Below are 18,120 nucleotides of genomic sequence, written 5' to 3' on the forward strand. Positions count from 1 at the left end.
CAAATACTGAACATCTTTAGATAACATATTAATATGATAATACATTCTGTTTCTGCCTCTAGTTAGCTGTACAGAATCAGCACCAGACATTAAAGAAAAAGTCCATCCATAGATATATATCATGCAGAGCTAAATAGAAGCAGAACGTGAATGGAGGAACACTTAAACAAGAATCTCACAAGCTTAACATCTTAAAATGCAACTGCACAATAACTCACATTCGTTTAAATGTAAGTACTGTTATAGTCGTTCCGTTCAGAATAAGCATCAGACATTAAAGGAAAAGCATATATACATGCTTTTAAATGAGTGGGGTTGGAATGGAACACTTTGCTCAAGAAGAACAAGTAAAGTCTTTTTTAATAAAACAGGAAAATAAAACAAAAAATAAATAAAACAAACAAACAAATCCAAGTGCATGGTAAATTGACAAGAGAAGCGGGGGAGAACAAGTAGCTTGATGATGCATAGTCCACCTTCTTTTACAGAATCAAGAAAATAAGTGTGCAGAAGCAAGAATGTTTTACTGGTTTATAAACTTATGGGACCCAAGCCACAACGAAGTTTCATTCATAAAAAGATAAAGAACAAAAGAAAGGTGATAGCCCATCTAATTTCACGGAGAGTTTCTTTATTTTTTTCAAACCACCACAACCCTGTTTATGGCATGAATGATAACACACAGGCAGCCAATATAACAACACAAGCCGGGATGATGATGCCGAGCGAGAGTCTTATACCCATCATTAATAAGAAACCAAAAGCTGCAGCAGCTCCTCCTACCCTGACCAAAATTTCAGCAACCCTTGAGCTTATATAATGACTTGGAATGTGAGCGACATAGAGGCAGAGGAAACCCACTAAGTTTGTAACCAATACACCAGTAAATAGTTTCTTGGCCAAAGGTGATAGCCCATCTAAATTGAGGGCAATGATTGCAGAACTTGATTGGACAGCGATAGCAATGAATGTAGCAGTCAATCTGTTGCTCAAGTTCCTCACTCTCCTTCTAGGTCCACTTTCCTCACCAACCCTGCGTCTGTCTTCATCATTTCCTTCATCCCTATTGTCCTCATCATGTTCATCTCCATCTTCACATCTGCTTATCCCTTCATTTGTGTCCGTGCCACCACTACCTGTACTTTGATCACTCTCATCACTTCCACTGCCGGCTCCACTTCCTCCATTATGTCCACTCCAACTTGCTTCTTGGCCCTCAACACTGTTACTAGCCTGTGAAAAGGCGATCCCAACTGTAGTAGTACCCCCGGTTCTTCCAATGTGTGGAGTCGGATCAAAGTCACAATCGTTGTCTGGGGTTGCCCCACCATCTGGGCCCTCAACACTGACAATGTTCTCCATCTGCAGCAAATTTGGCAGGAAAAATATGATAAGAGTCTGGACACAGTGATCAATAACAAAGATCTAAAAAATGGTGAAAATGGGGGTGTGGTCACCTGATAAGTGATCCGGTGATTTCCATCAACTGGTTCAGGAGAAGATGAGCCTGCTGAGGTACTACAGAAGCAGACGTGTTTTCAGAATACAAGACTACCAGAACAAGGGAAAATCTAAGCATGTAGCTAAGGCAATTAGACATTTGACTAGCACTCATAAAACATAAAAATTGCAAGACAACATAATGATAATAATAACATTAATGGTGAAACACATGCACATAAACATATGGAGACGGAGAGAAATATATAGCACATGAGATTAAATCTTAATTGTATAATACAGCACAAAGGGACTTGGACGAGCAATTGTTCTTATTCATAGATGTAATAGGAAATAAAAACCCATAGAGGGAACATTGTAACTGAGCAACCTAACTATAACTATTAGGAGGTAGCAAAATGCACAGCAGCAAATCACAGTGCAGAAACACACCTTGAAGCTCGTCGTTCTTCAAATTGCTTGTAACATTCATCATCTGAATCTCCTGTATCACCATTCCCCATGTCCAGATTCCCATTAGCCTCAATATTGTCAACTTCATGTCCAACATCATCCTTAGATATGGTTCCAGCTCCAGCCAATGGCAGGGGAAGATATTTCCTCGATCTTTCAGCAGTATCATTCCTCTTGGCTAAATCAAAATCATCATCACCAAAAGGCACCTTCCAAAAGGATTGCATGCAAATGTTATTTCAATTATTAATATGAGTATCCTCAAGAAAATCAACTAGCCATATGGTTCCCTTATCAGAAAGAGGAAGAATCTCTTATTTACACGACACTTTCAAAAGTTTCTCCCATAGATTACAACCTAAAATTCAGTACATCGAGAATCACTAGGCCATGATTCATAGATCAATTAGAGCATAACTGTCAAGATTGAATCATCCACACAGAAAATCTAGAACACTAAACCAAGTAGATAAATATTCATTTACAATTATGTTGTTGGTTGCATTAAGGCAGAAATTACTCATATATTCATTTGAGTAGCGCATATAAGACAAAGCAGCACTTTCCATATTACAATGTACATTCCTGCTCAAAAATGGGGGAAGAAAAATTTTAATGTAATAATGGCAAAACTTATAGTTCAGCTTATAATGAGAAAGCTTAAAACTTAAGAATGGCAAATAATTGAAGCATTAAGTACAAAATTAATTACTTTTTCCCATACAAACATGAATTCTAAAGAAGCAAAAATGTATGATTAGCATGCTCTCTACTTGACACTCAACCTCATACAAAGATGTTTCAGTTGTAAATACGAGTCTACAAGGTTCATCGCACCGTGCAACTGCAACTTTCTTATGAGATTAAAGAATAAAAATAAAAAAAAGGTAAAAATAGAAAAGTAGAATGTAAAAAAAAAGGTTAAAAATAAATTTATGATCCAAAGAACATTTTTTTTTTTAAATCTCAACCTTTAAAATCCAATTGCTACCAATTGCAAGGTGGGATATCCCCAACTTGTAATCTCAATCTCCTGAAATGTCAATATATGCAGCGACAGTTGATTGAATAAGAAAATTAATGTCCATATAACACTATTTGGAGGGTTTTTCCTTACTTGTATTTTGCCAAGCCCAACTGTAGAGCTCCCTGTTCCTCTGGTGTGAGGATCTGGGTGCTGGTCGCTGTTTAGGGCCAGCTCATCATTCGGACCTTTGCCTACTCCATTAGTCCCCTTCACTCGAACCGATCTTCCCCCTTGACCTTTAACACTGTCGTTGGCGACTATGATGAGGCCCCTAGTGGTAATGCCTATGATGCGTAGAGGAGGAAGCTTGGCAAGGCCCTTATACCATTTGGACCGCTTCAGAAAATTCGCATAAAGTATGGACTGCGACATCAGCTGTTCATCATGCTCTATGAACCGCATCAGCGGAGTACTTTCTGGACGACGATTAAAAATTTCACTACCTCGCCCACGCTTATCCCGTAAGGCCCGACGTAAAGCAAAGAATTCTTCTTCAAAAATCTCAAAGTTTTCTGAAGTCATGGTAATTGTAGTGTTTTCTTTTCCGATCAGCGAGCAATTGAAAAAAAAAAGAAAAAAAAAAAAAAGAAGCTTTTGTGTATAAGAAATCAACACAAAAATCTGGCTTCATAGGCCATAAACAATAATGCACAAGGACACTATTCACCTACCATAATTAACCCTGTTTCTTTTTGTTTTTTGTTGTTTTGTTTTGGGGGGGATATCTTTTAAGAATATTATCCGGTGTCGCATTTTTTCAACACGGTAGACTGATCTATTGGCTATTCTGGTGTGAGTGGGACCCTATACCCTTTTGTTTCATTAAGGGAGGTGGGGTCCTATTGCTTTACTCTCTAGCATCTAGAAGGCGACGAAATTTCCTAGAAACCATCATCAATTTTTTATAACGAAAGGTCTGCATTCTCAAACCCTATCAATTTTTGTTGCAGAGACCATAGAGCTCTTTTTAAAGATCTACAATTAATTGGCGAGATCTGAGAAGAAAGGGATGAAGTCAGTATCTCCGGAACAATCATCGCTTCAAGAAAGCCTTCTTCGCCGTTCAAACAAAGTTGGGGTTTCAAATTTCTGTACCTTATGGCTCATGAAATTAATCCTTTACATCTCCTCCTCGGCAGCTACAGTTTCTCTGCTTCTTCCACAACAAATGGTGGACGGAACGACAGTTCCATCCTTGTTCAGAGACCTACCGAAGCTCTACCAAATATTTCTGATCTCCACCGTGTTCGCGTTTGTGGGCGCCTTCAGTTCCCTGATGATCCAACACAAACCAAGGGTTGAAAGATTTTTCAGGATTATTGCCGTTGCTTCCATTTTGTTTGCACTAGCAATTGTCCTCTACGTCACAGCTCTCTGGTTACGATGAGGGTGACCCAATTTTAATCGCTTACTATGGTATAGCATGGTGCTATGTTGTAATGGAGCTATGTAGTGTAGTATGGTATTTTCTGCTCTTTCAATAAATTAAAAGAATTTAGCTATTTTACTAAATTAAAAGAATTTAGCTCAGTTACCCGAAGCTCCTGTTGTGTGGGTTTTCTTTTCTTTCAGTTTGTTGTTTATAATTTGCATTTTTCTGTTGGAAAACAATCTGTTTGATGTTTGAATGTAAATATTTGATGAATTGTTTGATGTTTGAATGTAAATATTTGACGAATTCCAGAGTTGTGTAGGAGGAAGCACCTAGAATAATTTTACCAGCTTCACCTCCACATTGCTTAGTGCATAACTGCATATAACACCTACACTCCACCCTCCACCTCTCCGTTTCCCTCCACCCTTCCTATGCCTTCAACTTCGACATTAGTATCAACTTTAACCCCACCAGGGAGGGGAACATGAGCGATTCTAAATACACAAAACAAAATTTCACAACATTTGAGATGATAGGCAAGCTTTTCTGGTATCACATACCAGTGACACTTTTTTTTTTCTTACCATTAACCATTTATTGTTGAAGTTTTTTTCTTTTTTTTTATTTTGGTCTATAGACTTTCTCAATAATATAGCAAATAATTAAAAATGTATCGTTTTATTTTTTACGCCTTTCCATCCCCTCTCCTCCTCTTCCTTTCCTCCATCCCCCTTCAGCCTAACCTCTGCCCCTCACCAAATCTTGAGATAAGAGAGTGCCATTCTGTGAAAGCTCGTCTCATTTGCCTTATGCTGAATTCTGGCTTTCAAGACCACACTAAAATGATTATTTTAAGCATCCGGCGTTTCCTCATTTATAGATATAAACTTAAAGATTACCTCCAGGTGCAATTTAAATAATTGACAACACTAATAAAATTACGTTATTTGAAGCCTTGGGCATTTTATCTTGAATTATATTAGTTTGAAATATATCTGCATACATATCAAAATTTGGATCGGTGACACAAACACGATACAAGACCCAACAAGCACTATGCAATTGACAAAGTAGATAAATTGAAACAAAGAACAGTATCTAATTCTTGAATCTAACACTCCGACTGGTTGCGACATTAATTCCAGAGGCCTCTCCACCATAAGGACCAATAGGTTTCTTGATCTCCTGCACCTGCCCTTTCCGACGATTCAACTTTTTCTTGTGTTGTTCCTGAACATTTTGTGAGAGAGAGAGAGAGAGAGATTAGTTACTAAATATGAGAATAAACACATTTGTTACATTCAAGAAGTCTTTCATAATACCTTGTACTTCTTCCTAGGATTTTTGGTTTGATTCTTGCGGTTCCGAGTCAGCCCTCTGTTCTTCTCCATCTGCAGCAAGGTTGATAGAAAATATATGATGACAGTTTGGAGACAAAGATTATAGTGAAGATCTAACAAGCTGGTGAAAATGGGGGGTGTGCTCACCTCGTAAGTGATATAGCGTTTTCCATCAATGGGTTCAGGAGAAGATGGGACTACCGCTGAGGTCCTGCAGAAGCAGAAATGTTTTCAGAATACAAGACTACCAGAACCAAAGAAAATCTAAGTGTGTAGCAACAGCAATCAAAGATTTGACTGGCACTCATAAACCATAAAAATTGCAAGACAAATAAACAACAATAATAATCAAACATGCACATAAACATATGGACAGAAAAATCTATATCACATAAGAGTAAACTTTAACTGTATAATACAGCAGCATAAAGGGATTTGAACAAGTTGTTCTTATTCATAGATGTAATACGAATTACAAACCCATAGAGGGAATCCAGAAACCTGAGTATTAACTATTAGGAGGTAGCAAAAAGTATATCATCTAATCACAGTGCAGAAACACACCCTGAATACATCTCAGCTTTGGCGGCAAGTTTTGCAGCTCGTCGTTGTTCAGCTTGTTTGTAATATTCATCTTCTGAATCTCCTGTATCACCATCCCCCATGTCAGCATCCCCATCAACCTCAAAATTTTCAACTTCATCCACATCATCATCCTCCCCAACATCATCCTCAGATTTGATTCCAGCTCCAGCCAACACTCGGACCTCATGCTTCCTCCGCCTTTCTCCAATATCATCCCTTTTAGGTAAATCATCATCACCAGAAACCACCTTCCATATAGATTGAATACAAATGTTATTTAAATAGAGATACTTTTAAACTTCTCAAGAAAATCAACTAGCAATATGGTTTCCCTAAGTTGAGAATTTTTTCTTTTTCTTAGCTATTGCAATATATCATCAGAAAGAAGAATCTATTATTCACACAACACATTCAAAACTTTCTACATCATATTACAACCTAAAATTCAATTGAACCAGAATCACATACATAAATCAACTATTAAATCATCCACACAAAAATGTAGGACACTACTATAGTAGATAGATAGTAAAATACAATAAAGTTGTTGGGTTGCAATATGAAGGGCTATAAATGAACCAAGCCAAGCAACATGATGAAAATTCAGGATTGTAAATTTAATTATATTAAGTACACGATTTGAGCTCAAAATCATTACCAAACTAGATTACATGTTGGAGCTTAATTTATTTTCTTGTTGAACAAACTTAAGCTTGTTCACGAGCTTACATGATTAACTTACTTTTTTTCCTCCTTCACCAACAATTTTTTTTTTTTAACTAATAACTTAATTATAGATGAAATTATATTATTTGAATTAATTAGATAGATTGCTTTTTGTTTGTGAACTTACAAAAGTTAGATTCACCAATACCGTATTGTTAAAATTATATATAATTTTATTATAAAATGGATTTTTTAGATTATCAAGATAATATAAATAATAATTTGATATCATATGAACTTAGTTACAAATTTACGCAATCCAATCTCAAACCTATATAAGTATATTTTTATACATTTACACTTAAATCGAGCCTCATCCCCACGAGGTTGTTCACAAACACGTTATTATGTTTGAGCTTGGCTTGTTAATAGTCGTAAATAGCTCAGTTCATTTACAGCCAGTGAGGCATAAATGACTTGACTGATGGTTGAGTCATTTGACATATTAGGCAAAAAGAGTCATGTCTTATTTGAGTAGGAACATTTATGGCAAAGCAGTGGTTTCCAAATTACAATGTACATTCCTGCTTTAAAATAGGGGAAGAAAATTTTAATGTGGTAATTTGTAACCAATGGCAAAACTTAAAAGTTAAGGTACTGTTGAGAAGCCTTAAAACTTAAGAATGTAAAATTATTGTTGCAACATGCACCAAATTAATTATTTTTTCCCATCTAAGCATAAATCCTTATGAAGCAAAAATGTATTATTAGAAACTCACGGCACTCTACCACCAACCTCATGCAACAGTTGAAAAGGACCCATGAAATGTCAGTATCATCTTCTTTTTTGGGGGATACCCAACATGGACAACCAAACATTGATGCTCATGTTCAAAATATTATATTAAATTTAAAAAAAAAATTAAAAATAAAATAAAAACCAGCTGTTGTATTAAAAAGATTAATTATTTTTTCCCATCAAAACAAAAATCCTTAAGCAAAGATATATGTTTTGACATGCAGGGCACTCTACACCCAACCTCATGCAACAGTTGAAAGGATCCGTGAAATGTCGTTATCAATCTCCTTTTTTGGGGATACCCAACATGGGCGACCCAAAAATGATGCTCATGTTCAAAATATTATATTAAATTAAAATTTTCACCAAAAAAAAAAAGAAAAAAAGGAAAGCTTTGAGTAGCCTTAGTACCCAGCTGGTGTATGAAAGAGATCAATTATACATATGTGATGGTTTTCTTTCATATGCAGGCTACTATTGAATGATGAAATTAATGTCCATATAAACTCACACGTACAAAGAGGAGGTCCAATCAAGCTTTATACCTTGGGCTTATTTGTTTTAGCAGAAACAATTTTGGAAAGTTTACTTCTGCTCAATGAACTTGCAAGACTGTTACTAAATCTAGTAGCCCCCATGTCTACAGCATCATCATTGTAATCATCATACGTCACAAGTCGTCTGTTCCATTCCAGCTTCAATGAATTAGTACTCAAAATTTCAGAAAGAAGCCAACACTAGGGAGATTAGGCAGAAATAGTACTCATTAACTAGCTTCAGACATTTCTGGGCTTTATCAGACTTTGAAGCTCTGGAACTAAGGCTACCCTTTTGTTTCAATCGTTCTTTAAGGGCAGCTCTTACTTTTAACATTTCCATGCTTTGTTCACCAACTTGATCACTCTGCTATATTTTAACAGTTGCACATTGGCCAAATTGCAGCAATAAATATTTATGTTAAAAGGAAAGATATATGGAGACGTGTCCTAAATAAGGCCAAGTAGCATAAAAAGAACCATGTAGCAGACTCGAAATAGTTAGGATTTATCTTAGTTGTGTTGAATTGAGTTAAAATAGAAAAAAAAAAATTAAACATAGCAAAAGTGATTGATATCAGAAAAGAAACATGAAAAGCATCAAACTTATAATCTCAAATTTGTGATCACATCTCCATCAAGAATTATTCACCTGGCATTTGCGTTTTCCTGCTTTGTTCTCACTATCCTTCAAAGGTTCCACATTTTCCAACTCAGCTGTGTATGAGGCTGCAGTATTAAAAGAAAACTAAGACATGAACTAAAAAGATAATCACTCGAAAACAAAGCATGTATTACTAAGTTAAAGAAGTAAAACAAGCACATTTTGTAGCAAAAAGACCTACCACTGTTGTTTCTTGGGTTTCAGCTAAAGGATAGGGCCCCTGATCTTTTGTTACAGAATCACTTGACAATGTAGTATTCTCTCTACCCAACTTTACTACCATTTCAACCCCTTGATTGTTGTTCAGGAACTCCTCAAGTTCAGATGGAAGATTCGCATCAAGTTGTTTTGTCTGTTAGTGGAGCAAACATTAAAAAGAAGCAAGTTGCCAGGGAAACCAATCCACATCTGAAATAACAAACCAGTATACCTCAATGACAGAACTGCTATAATCATCTTGTGCACAAAATGAGAAGAAAATATGGGTAGAACACAGGTACTCATATGATCACAGAGGTTAAACATTGTCACATATAAAGCAGTTTGATAAATGTAATACATAGAAAAACAATTCGTCTTTTCCCAGTTGTTAACCAACTAGACCAGACCAATTTTTAATGATAAGCTTAGATCCTATCCACATCTTTTTAAAATTTACCAAAAATATATGGTGCATACCATATCAGATATGAAAGTACTTAGTTTTAACTTGTACAACCATCTATTGCAGTTATGTTGGCATTGCTTTTTTTTTAATTATATGCAGTTTTCATCAAAAGCAATAGATAGGCATACTTAGAGACAAAGGCCACCATTCAACAATTGTCCTTATCTGAAAAAAAAAAAATACATATACAAAGACCAATTTTTAATGATAAGCTTAGATCCTATCCACATCTTTTTAAATTTACCAAAAATATATGGTGCATACCATATCAGATATGAAAGTACTTAGTTTTAACTTGTACAACCATCTATTGCAGTTATGTTGCCATTGCCTTTTTTTTTAATTATATGCAGTTTTCATCAAAAGCAATAGATAGGCATGCTTAGAGACAAAGGCCACCATTCAACAATTGTCCTTATCTGAAAAAAAAAAATACATATACATACGTGTGTGTGTGTGTGTGTGTAACGTAGCAATTAAAGCATAAAAATTTTAGATACATATCTATATGTAAGTTTAAGAAGCAACGCCGATCTATATAGCATTGCAATATATCCTAACAATGACAGATTAGCAAAATATTTTAAATATTCCATTATACCTGGACACTTATTTCAATTTTTTTCAAAGATGAATTAATTTTAGATAGTGCATTATAATTTGGATCTTTCTCGCAGCACTGATAGCAGTTGACCTATCGGAGTGCCAGTCCATCAGAAACTTACACTTTTTAGTTATAATGAATGAAGTGAACCCCAGGATGAAGACATGTTACCCCTTCTTTTACTAAACCATTTTAAGTGGGCTGCTGGGTTCTTAAGGCATTCGCTGGCCCAACAAGTATTAGCTCTCCCAGCAAAGGAGGTGATCCAGCTCCTACACTCCAGGTTGCAGAAATTACATAGATCATTCAAGGACTAAGTTATGAAGGTAACTTCCAAAGGATTGACTATTATTCTAAACATGGTAAGACAGACAAAAACAGTCACAGTGCACCAATTTAACTAATTTGAGAGGGGAACCCGATTCCTGAAAGAGAGGTAGAAATAAAAAACATGTATAAAAATATTAATGTACCATCAATAGAGAAACATAAGCCACATTGCGTACACATTAGGTAAGTACCAAATTTTTTAACAGATTAATACAAACAAATGATTGTTTTACGACCACAACACTTATTGTTATAGAAAATAACTACCTACTTATCAAAAAATAATAATGTTAATTTAGCACTTTGATGGAGAAGAGAAGACCTTATCCAATAAGCTCTAGATCTCTACAAGGCAAGCTAGCACAGGATGATCACAAATGGGCTGCCCTTCAGACTTGAGAAGGAGATAGAAAGTTATAGCTTGGCAATACAAGAGCAAAAGAAGCTGCTTCATCTCCAAATAACGCACTCCTCCTTCCATCATGATTTCCTCATTTTTAACCTTACAACATCAAAGCATTTACAATGCTGAATGCTAAGAAACCAATCAAAAGCATCTTTACATGTTATGACCTTTTGTGTGTGTGCGTGTGTGGGTGTGAGAGAGAGAGAGAGAGAGAGAGAGAGGGGGGGGGGGAGGGGAGGGGAGGAGAGGAGAACGAGAAACTGTAAATGAAAATTGGTGTGAGGACACTGGCAGGATGTACAGGGTGAAGAGTAGGAACCGCAAATATATGAACCCGGTTGGGGCAACGTAATGAGTCAGATCTACGGGCATTTAAACATTCAAACATTTTAAAATCTTTTGAAAGCTAAAAAAAATTCAAGGAGCATCACATATCAAAGAGAAACCTATTACCAACCCCCTGCAGATACCACAGATAAACATAGAACAAAACATAATATAAGCCCCTCAAAAAGGAAAAATTCAGAGATAAATCAATCCATTTCTAGGTAGCCTCCATCTAAATCATCCTTAATGAAGCGATGCAGTTTATACCACTTAAAATAAACTAATCAAAGAAGAAAATATAATACCATGCTTAGAAGTGGATCCACTTTTTTTTCAAGCTGTTCCATTGCATCATTCAGCTCCGACAGCAAGCCAACTAATTCTGGAGCAGAACTGTGGGATAAAAACATTATTAACCAAGCATGCAGAAGCAAAAGTTATCACTGCTAATGATAAATATATATATATATATATATATAATAAAAATAATAAAAAATAAAAAGAGACAGACAGACATTTATAGCAAGAAGCAGTGATTAGAGGCCTCCCCCAAAAAAATAAAACTCAGCAAAATAGCTTATGAGCATATTTAAGCAGAAATAAGTGGATCAAGATCTAAATAATAGAAAATCTACAATTATCACAACCAAGCATGTATTTGATATATACAACAACCTATGTAAGAAATTCAATGCCTTCGTAGCAAAACAACCACATTATACATACATCCAATTAACAGTTAACAAGGCTCAAAATTGCAAACAACATGGAGTAGGGGCATGATGAGGAGCTCAATAGAAACAGTCTAACAGAAGAGGATGCAGGTGGAAGATCTCTTAATAAAACACCACAAATACTAAACATCTTTAGATTTTGCAGCACCAGATGAGTTCACGGAACCAAAGCCAAATGTAATATAATAACACATTGTTGGGGAGATGAAGCCTTAGGGAGCCACCAATTGAGTAGTTAATATAACATATAAGGACACCACTTATCCCGAAAGACTAAAGCCTATGAGTTTGGGCCCAACTATGTTGTATTAATCACTCCATCTTGACATTCTTATTCAATGTGGAACTTCACTCATACGTGTATTCCCAACACACATTCCATTAAATGTAGGTTCCACCTCTAGAAAGTGGATGGAACACCTTTTTTTTTACATGTCTTTTTTTACTACTTCTATTGGCATTATTTTTTGTCTACCTCTACCTTTTTTGTTCCCTTAACTTGAATCAACTTATTCTTTCTCACGGTGCATTACTTGCTGTCTTTTGAATGACCAAACCATCTCAAGAAAACCTCCCTCACCTTTTCATCAATATGGGCCAACCCTATCTTTAAAGGGAATTTCCTCATTTTGAATCTTATCTTTCCATGTACTTCCACTTATCCAAGCAACAAAAATCCATTACTCTAAAGAAATTGTCAACTTAACTATCTCTTTTTTTTTTTTTGATAGGTAATAAAAGTTTCATTGATAGCAAAAGTGCAATGTGTTTACAATTGTCAACCCAACTATCTCAACACCTTCAGTTTCACTTACATATAGTGAATAATGGTTGCCCACTTGACATCAAGCAACAATTGCTATAATCCAACGGCATTTCAAATCACCTTTTAAAAACTGTACAAGGCCCACTAATAAATCCCCTAGACACCCTTATTTTCATTCTTAGAAAACCCCTCCCCTTCCCTACCCCTTAAAAATAGATTCAATTCCTTCATATAGTTGAACCAAGATTTTTTCTATAGATAATATAATTGCAAGCATAATTTTTCCACAAAATTTGGAGCCATGAAAGCATAAGAAAAGGGGAACCTCTCTAGCTGAAGGAAGCAAAAAAATACTGCAGACCCATCTGCAAATATTCCTGTGGCATGTCCTATGTTGTTAATTTGAAGTAAGAAGAATGGATAGGCCAATCTGGTTACTCCATCATGTTGAAAGACACAATGAATCTATTGTGCATCTTGTATTAGTTCCCTCCTTCATCAAATTTCTACAAATCCTTACTCAATCTTTGGCTTTCTCTGAGATAACTAGACTAGCTCAACAAAATAAATTTCTAAGTAAAAGCACCCCACACTAGATTTCATCTCTGATCATAATCTTATTACATTTCTAACACCACCTGTTTGAGCTCTGGAATGGCTATTACTTACGAATATACAAAACCTTTCTCCTTATCATTTTCTTCTGAGTATTACATTTCAGCCTTGATCAAAAAGAGTCAACTCAAAAATATAACACACAAACAAGTGCAGAAATATAAGAACTATACGAATAAAAATTGAAAACCTTACTTATATAAAACATCCATGTGTTCCTCCTTTGATAGAGCACTCAAATCTTTCTTAACCACCTCATAAGCTGCTCCCGCGCCATCAACGGCTTCTTTCATCCCTGGATATTTTTTTCTGCCTTTTCTTTCGGCTGACATTTCCTGTACAAGCAGCGATATTGGGCTATGCGTCATTCAAAAGAATTAATAGTCCATACATCCCCTTAAAAGTAACAAACAATAAAATATGGATAAGACATGTACACTGGTAACATATTGGTGTTATACGTGCAAAGGGAGTGAACAATCTGTGGATCACTTAATGCTTCATTGTCCTATAGCTTCTGAATTGTGGTGTATCATGTATGGTATTCAGGTTCATGGAGTTTCTTGGGTGATGCCAAAGTCAGTTGTGGATTTGATAGCCTCTTAAGTCTTAACAAGGTCATTTTCGTAGACATCGGGATACTGTTATTTGGAGAGCCATTCCTCATTGCTTGAAGTGGTGAACTCGGCGGAAGCAGAATGCTCAGTGTTGTTTGAGGACAGTGAAAGATATCTGCCTGATATTAAGCTTTTTTTCTTTAAATGTTGTTTGAGTGGATGTTAGTTGTGGGTTCTCCTTCTTTATGTTCATTATATGATTTTGTTGATCATTGTAATCTGTTAGATTGATTGTATTGTTCCCTTTGTATACTTCTTGTATACTTGGGTATTTGTTTTCTATCAATAAAATTTACTTATCAAAAAAGCACAAAAGAGGATAACCCAAGCTTGAAAATAAATACCAAATGTTTAACTTACTTATCTCTTTACTTCCTTTTTTCATTAACAAGGAGAGAATATCGAACCCTCACCTCTAGAGTTAATTCCCTATCACTCAGATCACTTGAATCTTCAATTACATCAAGGCCAAAGTCTTCATTTTTATAAGATTCTGCTTTTTGCATCTGTAGTTTCTTAACCGCTTCCTCCTCCTTCAAAGGTCCGTCATCATCACTTGATTGTGCCTTCATCAGAAACAAAAAGGTTAGAGCAACTACAAAGACAACCTCAATTATATACACAGATTGCATTAAGAAATTAGTTTGTGAACAAGATAGTTTCCATAGAGGCAGTTAGTGATTGTTGCTGATATATATATATATATATATTAAATACAAAGGGGAAAAAGTGAGAAGGGGTGTGGAGCATGATTGGACAAATAGCAAATAATATTCAAATCATCACCTCGTAATCAGCATTATCACCATGATAATATTCCTTCTTTTTTCCACCCCATAGAGACTCTTGTTCTTCCTCATCTTCTTCATCATCTTCAAGCATAGCATCTTCAACTCCACCAAATTTTTCCCGTAAATATTTCTGTGTCCTAGCCACTACAGACAATATGCATAATTAATCATACAAAACGTTACTCCAATTGTTGTAAGAACCAAAGGGAATAACAATTGAGAGTTTTTTATGTAAGAAAATATGTAAAGAACGATTTAGAACCCATCCCCCCCTCCCCCTCTCCCCCCCAAAAAAAAGAGAGATTCTCATCAGAGTCCATTCTATCATTTCAGCCAAGGGAATACCAAGAGACGAACCTATTGCTACCTAAGGTCACTTAGCTCCATAATATTTCCAAAAATAGCCTAATACCAATTAGCCAACTTGAAGACACCCTAAATTACACTTCGGAGATATGTAACCCTGGTGCAGGTGTAAAATTGCAGAATATGCATTTGTAGGATGTATGATTACTTTTTCTTAATGAATTAATTTACTTGTCCCAAAAAAAAGAGTTATAGGAATATGCATGAAACACAATGACATAGAGAGTTGGGTTGGTTTGTGATATCATGGATTTACTACAATGCTCATTCTTTTATTACTGATTTGCGTTTTGTAGTTTGAAGCAGTCAAACTTTTGTTTAATATTTATTATATACATCTACATCAAGATTACAGGATCTTGCAGGGAATAATGGTATTTTATTTAGCTAATGAAATCTTTTTTTTTATAGGGTTTAGCTAATGAAATCTTTTACAAAAAAAAAAAAAATAGCTAATGAAATCTTCTACAAATGTAGGTGTGATTCTTTTTTTCTTTTTTTACGGAGGCGGGTGTTAAAGCAAGAATTTCCTCTAATTCAACTTCACGTTTTCTCAATTAGATTATCTCTATTTATGTAGATGTAGTTATGCAGTTGTTTTTTTATCAAAAAAAGAAAACAAAAAACAAAACAATCAACTTGAGATATACTTTCAAAGAACAAAACTTATTAAATGAAATGCAAGAAATTGCAAACCAATTTCCTTACTTTTTGCAATATCTCCAGTTTCATCATCTTCATCCTTGTCATCATTTATACCCTGTAAGCAACATTAGGATTGCCAAGTGGGAAAGAAAAAAGATACAAACAAAAATCACACTGCTTGCTACATGCTTATGCTCAATCAAACAAACTTACAAAATAAGAATTCTGCCTTAACATGTTTGTTTCAGTTATGCAGAAGAGATCTATAATATTTTTTAATTTTTTGATAGGTAAAAAGTATATAGAAGAGATTTGTATAGTTTTCACATATAGAAGGCTCTCTTAAAGTTCACAATTCTTTTTAGCATTCTTTTCCAAGATCTTTTAAATGTTTAAAACAGTTATATGCCTTCACAAAACTAAACAAAATGTAACTTTAATCCTAATTCACACATGAAAAGGATTTTTATTCAACTAATTTTTTTTAATAAAAGTAACAACATTTAATTGGAAAAGAAAAAAAACTAAAGTAAATCCTACATTATTCTCAACTGGAAGAATCTATTTTAAAATTTTTCAAAGCAACTATTACAACTTGATATAAAAGGGGGAAAAAACCTTGAGATCAAAGACAGGTATCTCATCATCTGAGTCCACAATATCACCATTCGCATCCAGTGGAATAATATCCCTCTGCTTATGAACTGCAGACACAAATAAACATTAGAAAACCCATCAATTTTTCCCAAAAAATAAAACAATAGTACCAATACAAAATAAGTTTGTCACTGACTCCATAACATTAAAACAGTAAGCAACAGAAAAACAATAAATCAGAGAGCTTAAAAAAAAAAGAGCATCAAGCTCAATGTACTAAAATGCTCTCAGTCACATTGAAAAAATATAGGCCAAAATACATTGTTTCTCTCTAAACTTTCACCCTTGAGCAATTTTAGTCCTTGAAGTTTAAAGAGATCACATTTAGTCCCCAAAAAAACGAAGGTGATCGCTTTTAGTCCCCAACAAACTAAAAGTAATGGCTTCTAATCCCTAAAAAGTTAAAAGTGATTAATTTTAGTCCTTGAAAACATAGACTGATCGCTTTTAGTTCTTAAAAAGACATAAATTAATCAATTTTAGTTCCTATGAAGTGATGGTGTATCATTTTTAGTTTGGCCAAGGACTAAACGCAATCACTTTAAACTTCAGATACTAATATTGCTTGTGAACTAAGCTTCACAGTGTGTTTAAGCCAAAAATTAAAAGAAAATACTAACTGCACAAATTATTCAAAACCCATCAACTTTTTCCTCTCTTTCTCAATAAGAATATACTACCAATACAAAAATAAAAATAAGCGAATCATCGATTCCACAACATCCAAATTGTGAGCAGCAGCACAAAATACAATGAATACAGATTCTCAAATTCCATCTCCAAGTTCAAGTCTTTGTTTAATAATTACACGAAGAATTGGAAAAAAAGAAAAAAGAAACAGAGAATGAGCTTTGCTTACAGGCATCAATTTCATCGTCCATGTCATCGGAGGCAACACCACGGTTGCGTGAAAAACTCTTAGGGTTTATGACCTTTCCCCTCTTACCCATTGCTACAAAGATTCAAAGAAGTAAAATTTAACAAAATAAAATTAACAAAACCCCTACATCATAAATTCCTAGTTCTATTTATTTACATAGCTTAAAGGGGTTACTAAAAACAAGGTGATATGAATAGAAGAAAAGTATTACCTGAAGTGAAAGGTGGCGCAGAGAGAGAGAGTGAGAGAGAGAGAGAGAGAGTTTTATGGTTTGAAATAATAGAGTTCGTCATAAGCAAAGGATGAAAGGAGGTTGGTAATGTGTAGAGCGGTGGCTGTGGGTGGTGGTGGTGGTGATTTGCCGAATGAAGGAGAGATTGGGCGGCGGCAACAATGAGAAGGTGCGGCGCGCGGAGGGTGGGAAACAAATGAAAACAGAGGAGGAGAGGGGGGGAGTGGCTTAAGTTAATACAGGAAAAACTAAAAAATACAAATAAAAAAGTGTTAAAAGACCTGGCCAATTGGTCGGTTTGGCCGGGTTGGGATTCAGGTTCGACCCAAGTCAGTGGAAGCCTATCAGTGCTGCGATTAGGTCTAGGTCATATGCAATCCCTGCAATATGACAGCTGGTCCAATGACATTGTACCAAATAGTTAAAATAAGACACATCATTATCATCATTAATTCCTATAGTTTGATTATAGAATAAAATACTATTTTAGTTTTTAAATTTTATTAAAAATTTATTTTTTATCTTTAAATTAATAAAAAAATTCTTTTTTTCATCCTAAAATTTTGTAAATAGTTTT

At 35.1% G+C, this 18,120-nt stretch overlaps 1 protein-coding gene and 1 pseudogene across 1 annotated transcript; both read right to left on the reverse strand.

The window, feature by feature from the left end:
* Positions 1-441: 441 nt before the first annotated feature.
* Positions 442-4,411, reverse strand: LOC142631043 (uncharacterized). Its single transcript, XM_075805119.1, has 4 exons — positions 3,032-4,411; positions 1,894-2,123; positions 1,458-1,518; positions 442-1,362 (listed from the first exon to the last, which is right to left on the reverse strand). The coding sequence occupies exons 1-4, from the start codon at positions 3,461-3,463 to the stop codon at positions 661-663; spliced, it is 1,425 nt and encodes a 474-aa protein (XP_075661234.1). The 5' UTR covers positions 3,464-4,411; the 3' UTR covers positions 442-660.
* An 848-nt stretch (positions 4,412-5,259) lies between these two features.
* LOC142631045 (protein THALLO-like) lies at positions 5,260-17,768 on the reverse strand (annotated as a pseudogene).
* Positions 17,769-18,120: the final 352 nt, after the last annotated feature.

This window comes from Castanea sativa, chromosome 4 (assembly GCF_040712315.1).
Source record: "Castanea sativa cultivar Marrone di Chiusa Pesio chromosome 4, ASM4071231v1".
In the NCBI taxonomy this organism is placed as follows: domain Eukaryota; kingdom Viridiplantae; phylum Streptophyta; class Magnoliopsida; order Fagales; family Fagaceae; genus Castanea; species Castanea sativa.